We start from the raw sequence: 12,813 nt of genomic DNA, 5'->3' as shown, positions 1-12,813 counted from the left end.
TTCTCCTTTATTGTAAGGGAACAAAACACTTCCGAGTAGAAACGTGCGAAAAGAGTGGACCGCCCTCGTGCGAAAATCATTTTGCCATCTCAGAAGTGTGCCTACGCAGGTACTTCTAAATAAGTATTGAAAAATTTAAGAAAATATTCCTTGCTTTATTTTATAGGAAGAAAAGGCTCTGTAAGCTTTGTTTTTAAAATTCGATCTCAGTGGCTAAAACAGAAAAGTTGGAGGATCCCAGGTTCGATTCCTGGCTGAGATGTTATTTTTCGCAATAAATTTTTTACATTCTTTATTTAGAGGAAAATAAATAACGGAATTTCAATTTTAAACACGCTGAAATTTTTTCATCACATTAACAATATTATATAATGTTTCGGTGTAATAAAATTTTTTAGTTCGACTTAATTTGTTTGCGATTTTTTATTTAAACCATGGTTTATTTAATATTAAATGTGAATGCTATTGCTGATAAAGAAATCTGTGCAGTCGAAATGTTCGATTCGATTTGAATTTGAGATATCGTTTAATGTGTTAAGTATTATAAAGAAATATTATAACATCCAAAATTGTTAAATTGCTTGTAAATGGTCGTTAATCTTATAATATTCTGATTACGTTCGTAAATAAGCAAACTTGTTATCTGTATTTATTATTGGGAAAAGATTATTTAGATGTTGGTAGCTTCAGTTGTTATTAAATTGATTTTTAATTTAGTAACATGATATTATTGTTTTACGTTCAATTTAGAACTGTATTTTAAGACCGAGAAGTTATTCGGCGCGTTCGTATTTCATAAACTTGAAAATGTATATAAAATTACACAATCAATATTAATAATAATTGTAAGATCTAGCTATGATCGTTAAGGTTTATATTGCTTTCACATATCAGTCGAAATTCTGTATTTAATATGATTATAAAAACATTTTATAAGACTTTATAACGTCTATTTTAATTTCTTTTAGCTTGAAATACGTTTTAATACGATTTAATAAACGTAAAATACAGATATTGAAAACGTATTGGCTAAACACTTTTTAAAGGTCCATTAGACGCAAAGAATTTGCTTGAATTTTAAAAGAATTTGTACTTCAAAGTCGGACTAGCACTTTGTAGATTCAAATAAAAAATAAAATGAAGACATGTTTTGATCTCTCCAATTTTCGAGTCCTTTTTGTCCGTTTTCCACTAATTGGTGCCTTCAATCTACCTATATATTTATATTATATAGCACATAAATTTTTGTATATGTTGACGCAGCTATAATAATTTTTCTATAATAACTTTATTTTTAAAAAATGATTTTTATACTAAAATTTAATAACTCCATTAAGTTCTTTAACAAATTAAATATAATTTTAATGATTTTTTGAGACACTAATAAGATATAATCTAATCGAATTGTGTAAACCAATCGATTTGATGAAACAATAGGCAATCAAACTACGCATGCTATTTCGTTCAATCTTCTGTCAGTCACTCCAACCCCATCAGGAACGTCACTTCCGCGCGCAAAATGTATCGATTTCCAAAGCGTATCCCAATCTCAGCAAACAATATGATAACGTGATGCGTAGAAGAGATATCCAACTCCAAAAGGAGAAAGAATGTCGTTGTTTACTAAAGACTACTTTTACGAGAACTATTACGACTATGCCGTTCAAGCTCGTACGTTCGGCAACGATACTGATATCTCCACCACGAATCTTCACTGGAACTCACTGACTCGTCTCGTCCTAACGGTTCTGCTGCGCATCGGCTTCGTTCTCGTCCAGATCGGCAGCGTGCCGGTCAACAACGTCAATCTGATACTTCTCCAGAACGTGGTCGACCTGTGTTGCGTCACTGTCATGTACTTTCTGACGGGTTTCCTAATCGCTTACAACGGCGACGTTGCCGGTCTGATTGGCGCGGGCCATTGGATCGGTGATCCAACGATCGACAGGAACGAGGCGATTGTGGGATGGCAGGCGGTGGTGATCGCATCAGCGATCTACACCACCGCTGTTGCGGGTAGGATGCACGTAGCGGGATACCTGCTGGTGAGTATCCTCTTGTCAGGCCTGATCCAACCGTTGCTCATTCACTGGACGTGGGTGGGATGGATGGCGGAGAACGAACTAGGCGGAAAGTCGGTGGCCTTCAAGGACCAAGCCGGTGCGGGAGTGATCCATGTCGTTGGAGGACTTTCCGGCCTGATCGGATGCGTCATTCTTGGCAGAAGAATGTTCAAATTGAGGGACTTGGATGACGCGAGTATTACCCCTGGCTCTGCCGGAACCGTTTTCGGAGGTCTACTATTGATCTTCATTGGGCTTCAAGTAAATACCTTTCGACTGAACTCGACTTCCAAAGTATCGAGCCGATAGAATAAAAGATAGACTTTCTTTTTTACGTAATTTATTTCTGATCATTTCGAGTTCGGAAAAAAATTGTTTTAAATAAACATGACAGGAAGTGCCATTTCTCGGTCGAAGAGGAACTGCGTGCTGATATGGTTGTCAGGCTTAAAATATAATCGTAAATATCTTAAATTAATTTGATCAAATTTAATAAGCATCTTAATAAAACTCTAAAGAGCTTGTGAGAAATATCACTTTAGCCAGACCGAAAAATGGCATTCCTCTTATTTCTTATGTTACTCACAGTTTAATATTCAACTTATTATTAAAAATTTTAAAAAGTGCATGTTTGTCTAGCAAGTTGTTTTATAAAGTTGATCATTACAAAAATCGTGAATAAAAAAATATTATACGGAGACTGAAAGAAGAAACGCCGATTTTGAGGTATCTGTACAACAAACGTAAGACTCTTTCGTGAAGGTTCTTAAAAATCGGAGTTTCACAGAAACCGCAAACCGCTGATTAATGAGGTTCAACTGCGTAGAATGTTGTAACATATATTTGCAGGGTTTGTGCACAAGCACGCATGACCGCGAGAAATATCGAATGCTCGCACGGGACCCCTCACACGCGTACATCAACAATTTGCTGGCCGCGTCCTCATGCACATTGATAACCGTGGCTCTACACTTCGTCCTCGGCCGTGAGATCTTCAATCATTGGACGCTAATGAGATGTATTCAGGGAACGATCGCCGGTGTGGTAATGGTCTCGGCCGCGCCATATGATTACTCGCCGCAAATAGCTATCGCATTGGGTTGCCTGGGAGGCATCGTGTTTCACCCTGTCTCCACGCGAATTTTCCACAGCGCCCTGGAGGATTATTGCAACGTCATAGCCGTACATCTCGTTTGCGCGATCCTCGGGAGTATCCTTGCGCCCTTCTGCGCCGCGCACACCACGGAGGATACAGTGACGACATTATTGAGTTTCTCCTGGCAATTAATTTGCCTGGCTGCATTACTGGCCTTAGTAGGCGTAACAATGCTGCTGATCTTCGGTATGCTGGAGTGCTGCGGTATACTCCGTAATAGGTCGGAATGTCTAAATCACGCACGAGCAAATGCCGCCGTTGACAGGGGCCCATCAAGATCGTTTCTGCAGAGGCTCTTCTCTCCCGATAGTGGATGTTTTTACCTGCAACCGAGTTCGATCTCCAATACGGAACGTCAACCAAATGTTAATTCCAGACTTTGGAAGTATCAAGAAGAGATAAATAAGCTTGAAGAAGGAAGATCCACTGTCACAAAGAAACCAGACACGAACGTTGAAATTGAAGATAAGAAGATTCAAGTGCCGGGTCAGTAAAACTTATGAAGTACTTTATACACTTTTCTTCACTATCTTGATCGAATCAATTTTACAATTGTAATTTATTGCCGAAGAATATTCTCGCATTTTACTCTATTATTGTACTTTTCTATCTCCCTCTTTATAATACTTTTTGTTAATAATTTCAATAATTGGTGAACATATAATTAAAAAGTGAAATTTATGACTGGTTATTGAAACATGTAAAGAATAAATCGTTTGTAATCTCCTCGATAATGGAAATAATATATTTATAGGAGCAAGAGTAAAGAAAGCAAGACAAGTGTATACTTTATCTGGGAGTACTCCGATGTTGATAGAAGATCAAGGTGGTACTGGTGAATCGATTGACAAGAATTTTCTGGAAATTGGAAGGAAAAGATTTCTTGGAAAAGACATAAAATATGCTCTAGATCCTATTGAAGAAATTGATGAGGAGATTTCGAAAGAATTTGAAGTCGAAAATAACGTTCAGTTTAGTAATAGCGATGATTGTAACGCTGGGGACAAAAATTCAATTTCGACAAAATATTTTAACATGTCTGGAGATCAAAGGAATTTGAACGAATCAAATTATCAGCTTCGAAGAACCATAAAGTTGACGAATTTACATCACGAATTGTTCAAGGAAGATGTGAAAGTTGTGTTGGGACCAAAACGCTTAGATTCTTCATCTAGTGATTCATGCGACGATGACATTTCTTCTGCAAAGACGTCAGACTTAAACGAATCCATAAGAGATATTGCAGTAAATAATGACTAGTTGATTTATAGCAAAAATATATAATAAGTAACTTCATCTGTTGCTATCACGACGAGAGATTTGATTTAAGCATGATATTATCATAGAATATCGAAATGGCAAAGTTGTCAGAGGAGCTATATCAATTTCTTGGAACTGGAACGATTAGAAATACTGTGTAGTTTTGAAATAAAAAAAGTTGAACTACTGATAATGCATTGTTCTAAATTATTTTAATGTGATTGATCTAAAATTGTTTCAGTTCCAAAATGTTGATACATGTAAAGTAGCAATGATGTAATGCATGTATCTGAAAAGAATAAAGAGAATTAAGTGTGTCATATAAAAGAATTGTAAATAAAACATGTGAAATTAAAGTTAAGAAAGACATAATTCAAAATATGTGTACTAGAAAAAATGTATTATATATAGCATGGTATCACTTCACACATATATCATTGTTTACAAAACCATCCAATGTAGGATTTTTGGTGCTTCTTTTATTAGAACTTACAGACTATTCGTACAATTATTACAGTATTTTACATTAGAATAGTCATAAGTTAAATAATTGAAGTATCGTACACACACATCCTACGCGCAATTTCATTTATTCACACGATGGCATTTTCTTTTCTCCTGGGCAGTCTATATTGGAACAGAATATTTACAGAATGCTCGGCATTTCTGTGCGTTTATACGCAAACAAATGTATCCGCAAAATTAGGTAGCGATTAACAGTATGTCACCACTGATTAATAATAGCTAATATACAAAATTAGATAAGAAAATAATTTTTAATTCATATATAACACTTGATCGATACTAAAGCATTGATATTGTATGTACATAAATATATGTATTGCTTTTAATTTTAATCATTATGCTTCTAATCATTTATACAAATAAAAAGATATGTAAAATGTAAAATAAAAAATAAGAAAAAATACATCAAACAAAGCTCAGTGGTGAGATAATGCTTAATGCGTGCTAATTCTGCTTACATTTCCTGTTTACACGTGTGATTTTGATAAATTCCGCGGAATTTTATCACTTATCTTTGTCTGCCGTCAGGTTATTGTCAGGTAGTAGCAATCCGGACATTTGTTGCTACCGCCATACTAAACGAAATTAAAGGTATTGACTCTAAACATCTGATTTCGCAATTGGAATATTATAATCATAATCATATATACAACATTGGTAAAATGGCACGATTCGACGAAACAGATCAATCAGTTGATATTATCGTTATCATTAGCAACTACTATTATAATACTAACAATAAAGTTTGTACACGATTTGTTAAAAGTTACATGGCATGGTTTTAACGGCAGTATAAAAATGAAAACAAGTTGTACAAACATAACAAAAGATTTTGTCTAAATATAATACCATCCGTATGCAATATCCAATGTAATGGCATCATCAGAAACATTCTTAATACGAGACAATTAATATAATGGTAAAATTGCAAATAAAAAAATTCTCTCCTGATCTTACATCGCTCATTTTGAATTTTTTCGTAACGGGCCATACACACGATATTAGTACACTTTTCTATGCAGAAAGTGCGGCAAGCAGATATTATATGCAGATACCTGCCATGAGATCCTTAAGATCCCATGAATTCGTCACAATGTACAATTAGATATGGTCACAGATACAAGTATTATTAAAAATATTTGTACATATAGTTCACATTATTGTATATACGTATAAGTGTCAAATAAATATAAAAAATATACGTATATAATAATCAGATCCCATTGCTCTCTTGACAAACAAATTCTCCTTGGATCAATTCTATGAATATTTTTTTCAAGTACAGTAAAATAAATACTGTATGAGAGTAATATCATTCCGAAACAAAGCAGTTTTACAAACATAGACTCTGTATATATCGAAATTAAGAAATATATAATATTGTTACGAGCGAAAAATAATCTCGAAAAATCACTGAATAATTATTTGGACCTACCCGCTGAAAAATAAGATTTTATTTTTTTTACAACATTTATCAATGCACGTAATAATACGCGATGATCGTGATAAATCATAAATATTTTCACATATGTATAATTTCATACAACTTGTCAGCGGGTAATTTGCACAGTGCGCCAAATAATTTTTTATCGATCTAATAACCGCGTGAGTTCAACTCTGATAATATTGATTATTGCAAATGTAAAGTATCCGAGATCGGTAAATTTTTAAACTCATCTCGGATACACTTGAACTGTCCGTTTTCATTCTATTTTTTTTATAATACACCTATATTAACATCAAAATAATGCGTTACATCAATGTACAAACGGACGTGATCACACATCTTTTGTTGGCCTTTTCACCGCGGATACCAAGAATAGTATTGTCAAAATATACATAGATTTCTTGTCGTCGTCATTGATCTTAAATATGTAACGAGAATTAATATACACTGTATCTCCGAAAGTGGGCTCAAGAGAAAAGCTCTCAAAATCCCGAAATCTCACGCTCGTATGGACGATCCGATAATTAGTGCAAGAAGAATGATCGATAAACTGTCTGACTTAAAAATCATTCAGCAGTACAATTCGTCGATACAATTCATCCTTACACACAAATATACATGTTTCAAAACAACAAGATTTGGACAGTCAGGTATTAAGAAAATCGAATTTTAACACTTTAAAATATTGCATATTGCCAAAAAGAGTACTCTTTAATATCATTCGTTACAACACGTGTATCGCGTTGATAGCAAAAATTCATGTATGTTCACAACTTCAAATATTATTTTAAAAATTTCTACTACAATGAATATCTTCTTTGATATATGAAATCTGTTTTTACATCATAAAATTTATAAAAACAAGTCCATTATCTTCTTCGTAAAGATATATACATATATATATCTTTCTTTGCATAAATTTTCAATTCATATATATATATATATTGATTTTATTTTGCCCAATTTATGCTTGAGTAAATAGAAAAGTGCCTAATACGATTACGATTTGCTGGATAATGGCACTAGTGAGCGATTAACGCCTGATCTCTACGACGCGATAACGATGATAATGATATAATAATAAAGATAATACAATAGAAATAATAATAAAATTAATGGGATGGTAATATAAAACTAGTACTTGCTTAATAATGATCGACAATTAACTGGAACTTAATAAAGCCGCTTATATGACTAGCTTGTGCAGGGTCTCCAATTACATTAGGCCAATCCACTGATATAGGCCAGTATGGTCCTTCTTCTGAAGATGTGGAATCCAGTGGAGGTTTTAATTTTTAATGTACAATTATTTTACAAGTCTTCCATTAGTAAGCGATGTATTTCGCTGACAGCGGAAGCGAGCAGCCGGGAAACATTAAAGTTTCATGTAATTGGCGTTTGCTAGGTCATCACAGTGTCGGTGAGGTCCTCCTTCAGCCATTGTGGGATTGTTCTGGACCCAAGCCGCTTCAATAATTTCACCAGAGCCGTGTTGTGGGATAAATAATATCTCTGCAAAAGATATAACGTTTGACACTTAGATACGATTGTCTTATATGCCGGAAAAGAGAATTTGTTATAAAAACTTTACCTGCAATAATTTGTACGATCTATCTTCCATTGGTGGGTACTGGCGACCTTTACTTTTGCCGAGACATTTAGTACGATCTTCATTAGTCACTTGACAGAAGAAACCCTTTTTTGGATCGTACCTCAAGTGCGAGGAATAATTGAAAGCGGGCGTTATTTTCAGAAATCGTTGCAATTCGTGCAGCGTTTCCACGGGGTTTTGTCGTAACTGTTCACCATCAATGATGTGTAATTGTTGCGGTAAATAGAACGATAACCACCTCTCTAAATGTTGGGCGTACTTTCCAGGATTTAGACATCTGCAATTGAATGTAACATTATAATACATTAAAATTTACATCAAGATACAAGTTGCACATGTTAAAACCCTATAATCGTATGCTATTATATATCTAAATAAAATTAATATAAACCTGCAGCTTGATAATGTGCTTTTTAGTTCTTTCTTTCCTTTTAACTCAGCAAACACCAACTAACAGTAATATAACTTCAGTATTGGAATTTCCTATTCCATATAACTATTACGTACAACATGTGTTATATTTACAATGCTAAGTAGAAAATTATAATATTGAGGCTACATTATTAGTTTGATGAGAAGTTAATAATTATGTTATTTGCGTTTATAATGTAGAATTTAAATAATTGTAGAATTAATGTAAAATGTAAATTTGTATTTTAATGTACAATTTATTTTATAAATAAATATAAATTATAAATTAATTTCTCAATTATAAATAAATCATTCAATATCGATAGCATTCTAGAATTAATTAAATCACATATAAAATTACAGGAAAATATAAGTGTTCTATAATTTTAGCACTCATTTATTTATTAACTTTTAATGTTTGAATAAACGCTTGAATAGAAATGACGCTACTACAAATAGCGTCTATTCAAATATTATTAGGCGAATGCGTCTTAGATAATCGTTCATGTTCAATTATGTACCTATTTCTAAGATCCCGTAGAGGTTTCGGTGCAGAATCACTCGCTGTGATGACCGCATGGAAGGAGTAATTGTTCGCTACCGGATCTCCATGTACTCTGGTATGCTGGTACCATGAATAAGCACGTCTAGCTGGAGAGAGTAGTATGGTGATTAGCTTAGCTCTTGGCAGAAGTGCGTGGGCTCTTCGCGGTACTAATTCTCCATCAAAATAAGTGGCGGATTTTTCAAAGAGATATCGAGAACTCTCATTTTTTGATGCTGGAAAGAAGCTCATATACCTAAAAAAATAATGCGAGTCATGTATTCCTTCATACATTACAGTAATAGATGCAAAATCAATATTTCTGGTTGATTACTTACCAATCAAGACCTTTGTAATAATTCTTTCCGTTGAAAAACTGTATCTCTTCAAAAGTGTCAGGACTCGGTAAATTGCTACTTATTGCTGGATGAATGGACAGGAATGTGTACAACGCCGTCGTGCCGGTTTTTTGAGGTCCAATTACTAAAAATCGCGGTAGTTGATCGCACGTTTTATTACGAGACCAAATCTTCTGATGTCTCTGATCATCGCATGGATTCTGTAAAAAAAAAAATATTAAAAATACAATCAGAAACATAGTCAAAGCTAACAAATCTCCAATTCACTTACTCCCCACACTGGATCGGCCTCCTCGGGATACAACTGAAAGTAACGTTCTCCAAGCTGAAGCGACGGTGCACTGGACAGCCTTAAGTTCGTCCAACACTGAATGAATTTTATGACCGACTCAAAAGTGTACAACGCCAGTCGATCGTTTCCATAATTCGACATATGTGTCATAAAAATATTTATCTGAAAAAAGCGATACACGGGTATTGGTTAAAATTATTTAACCATTACTATAAAATTTTTACTATAAAATGTGTTTTATATGTACACGTATATTTAATCGATATCAAATTAAAGGTGTATCTAAAATGTATAAATATATATCAGGCTAGAAAAGAATAATTTAAAACGGAAATTATCAATTTGTTATAGATAAATAGCATTAAAGGTGAATGCCTGTAATACGAAAGATCAAACGAGCCCAGCAAAGATTGATTTCGTAACGGCTGATTTACTCACCGGATTATATACTATCGTTTGGAAAAGTTCCCCGCCCTGTATCGACTCGTCCAGCTTTTCCCTTCCGCCCGGATACCTCTCGATGAAAATCGTGTGAGTAAAAAGGCCACATGTTTGCCTCGGTAGGACCTAAAAGTACATAGAAGAGAAGTTTTTATATCCGGTAACGTGTACTATCAAATTTATGATTTATACAATGTCAAAGGATTTAATAAAATATAAAATTAAAAAAAAAATATATATATATATGCACAAAGTATTTATTTTGGAAATAAAAATTTAATTTTTCGTGAAAGTTTAACCTCGTGTTACATATCGCATCCGGTAAAATAATACAACCGCGTTTTACGCACATATCCGTTGGCAAACAAATACCCAATTAGTTATTGATGGAATTTTACGATCGCTTACGTGTTTAATATTCATGTAAATTAGCATGCAATAATCGAGTTTTTTGTATTTCGAAAATTGTGGTATAAGCTAATATTCAAGCGAAACGCACGGTGGATACGTTATTTTCAATAAACGTTTGCACGCAACTCATACATCATACATCGTATATAGGCACAATGCTGGCTTAAAAGAAAGAAAAAAAAAACCATTTTAATGACTCTGAATTTACGTGACTTCGTACCATAATGTTACGATGAATGAAGCCGCGTCTCAAACGAGCCGGCCTCAGGTGTGGGTATTCTTCGGTGCTCGTGACTTTGATGTTCCACACCCGCTTCCACGCCTCGTAAAGGCCTTCGTGGACCGGGTAAACGCCGGAGTGATGCGGACTTACGCTGTACCCACTTCCGGTCGGTATACCGTGGTCCTTTGCGAATTGCTTGTTCAGCGCCATGTCCAATTGTAGATGAGTTACATTCTCGTACAAATGCGGTTGTTGGTGATTCCACATGTGGGAAAACCACGTAAATCTAAAAGCAAATTTCCGACTGTAACAAGCCTTCTTGTGGAAACGTACTTGAGAGGCGCGTAAAAAAACAACTTCTCAAATACGCGTGAAAATATTTTTTTTGTATCTTTCCAGCTTGACAGTCAAAATTAATTGCGACCGAGGCGCAGCAACGTTTTGTCGTATGCGATTATGGCAGCATTATAACAAACTGTTGCGTGACATTATACGATAAAAGCTATGCTATACGATGTCGACGTGACCGTAAATTTAGTTTACATTATGCGCTTTATACATGTGCACCCTCATGATAATAAATTACATAATTGTAATAGTCCGTTGTAGTTCTAATTAATTAAATTATCTTTAAAGCTACACAAATATTTCAATTTATGATACAATAACATAATATCTGTTGATTAATATATATCCATTAATGTATACTTGTGATGCATGCGCACCTCTATACTTACGGTAATGTAATATTCACTAAATTTATCACTTTCGCGCGATTAATTTTCGGATTTACCGTACCTGTCTACGTTCTCCAGAAGCATGTCGTCCCCCAAATTCTCCTCCGCTGTCCCGTGATGAAAATATTTCCCGGAAAACCCCAAATTAAATTTAAACCCCGGCACCAGAGCTTGAATTCTCTGCTGAGTGGCTAGCAACGCCATTACATCATCTTTTCTCAGTCTGGTGCCTTTCTCGCCGACGAATATATCGTCGACGTCCACCAGGATCATACGATTTAAGCTAAGACTCAATTGCCCGTGCGACAGGTAGGATAACGAGTCTAGCAGCAGCAATTTGTGCAGCCAAAACCGTAGGCCACCGCCAAAGAGAACTCTTTGAATTCCGTCGTATCTGCCATGATCCTGTGAAACAAATATATTTTATAAATCAAAAGACTACTGTTTTAGATCTAAAAAAAAATCTACATTAATATTAATATTTATTTTCTTGTATGCTCTGTGTTACATCGTAAGTAATTATTCTAATCACGCATATGATATAAATGACGATGGATTCTTCTCCAATAACGCAATAATTTTTTTTTTCTATTCACGTTCTCACGTCGGAGCGATCGTTGATCTTATTTAGCGTTTTAGTTTCGGCGCCTACGTGCACTGGTTTCAGGACAATCTATATACGTGAACGCACACAATCAGCCGACCTAATCATCGCGCGTTAACGAGCATCGTTATTTTTCTCTCAATAGAGTACAGTAGAGTACGGCGAGTAATCGGCCACGTCCGACGTGTTAATTGCATTGTTCGACGGAAACTCTCCGGTAACTCCGCAGCTTCGGTCATGAACCAGGCTTGTTAGCAGTAAACAACAATAATAATCTCACGGATAATCCTGTCCACGCGGGAGGGTGGGCGTCGAGATAGATACGCGGATCGCACAGGTAGCCAGGTGATTAAATCAGAAGCCAATCAGCCGTGGGCTCATTCGATTAATAAGCGACTGCGCGACGCGCTTCATTTGCTACCATTGGAACCACCAACAATTTATTTCGGGGGTTGGTCCTATCCTGCCGATGAATAGATCAAGCATCAACGGGCGGCGCCGACGAGACGCGACAGAGATGGGTAAAAGGTTATCGAGATATTATTATATCATCATGAATATGAGGCATGTTCCGAGTATAACGAGTCAATCACCGAGGAAATCACCGTGGAATTTCGAAGTATTCTTTCCAAGTTCTAATTATGAATTATTTATAAATTCACATAGTTCAATTAATTAAAGAAAGAATGCGGTCTCGTTCACATTATGCATGGTCTGAAAGTATCAAG

The 12,813-nt window shown here is 35.2% G+C and overlaps 2 protein-coding genes across 3 annotated transcripts in view; one reads left to right on the top strand and one right to left on the bottom strand.

Annotated features, from left to right (window-relative positions):
* The first annotated feature begins 1,332 nt into the window (after nt 1–1,332).
* LOC105197406 (ammonium transporter 1 member 3) lies at nt 1,333–4,709 on the top strand. The gene is made up of 3 exons (XM_011163738.3): nt 1,333–2,324; nt 2,913–3,705; nt 3,974–4,709. The coding sequence occupies exons 1-3, from the start codon at nt 1,611–1,613 to the stop codon at nt 4,477–4,479; spliced, it is 2,013 nt and encodes a 670-aa protein (XP_011162040.2). The 5' UTR covers nt 1,333–1,610; the 3' UTR covers nt 4,480–4,709.
* Nucleotides 4,710–4,916: 207 nt separating this feature from the next.
* Nucleotides 4,917–12,813, bottom strand: part of LOC105196796 (bifunctional heparan sulfate N-deacetylase/N-sulfotransferase) — a 317,002-nt gene continuing 309,105 nt past the window's right edge. For both annotated transcript variants that reach the window (XM_039452718.1, XM_011162913.3), the window contains 8 exons: nt 11,543–11,886; nt 10,742–11,030; nt 10,108–10,236; nt 9,649–9,831; nt 9,357–9,577; nt 8,996–9,274; nt 8,043–8,340; nt 4,917–7,963 (listed from right to left, as the gene is read on the bottom strand). In XM_039452718.1, the coding sequence (XP_039308652.1) occupies nt 7,853–7,963; nt 8,043–8,340; nt 8,996–9,274; nt 9,357–9,577; nt 9,649–9,831; nt 10,108–10,236; nt 10,742–11,030; nt 11,543–11,886 (1,854 nt within the window). In that variant the 3' untranslated portion in view covers nt 4,917–7,852. The remainder of the gene's footprint in view (nt 7,964–8,042; nt 8,341–8,995; nt 9,275–9,356; nt 9,578–9,648; nt 9,832–10,107; nt 10,237–10,741; nt 11,031–11,542; nt 11,887–12,813) is intronic.

This window comes from Solenopsis invicta, chromosome 8 (assembly GCF_016802725.1).
Source record: "Solenopsis invicta isolate M01_SB chromosome 8, UNIL_Sinv_3.0, whole genome shotgun sequence".
Taxonomy (NCBI): domain Eukaryota; kingdom Metazoa; phylum Arthropoda; class Insecta; order Hymenoptera; family Formicidae; genus Solenopsis; species Solenopsis invicta.
This window is presented reverse-complemented; position numbering and strand designations above follow the sequence as displayed.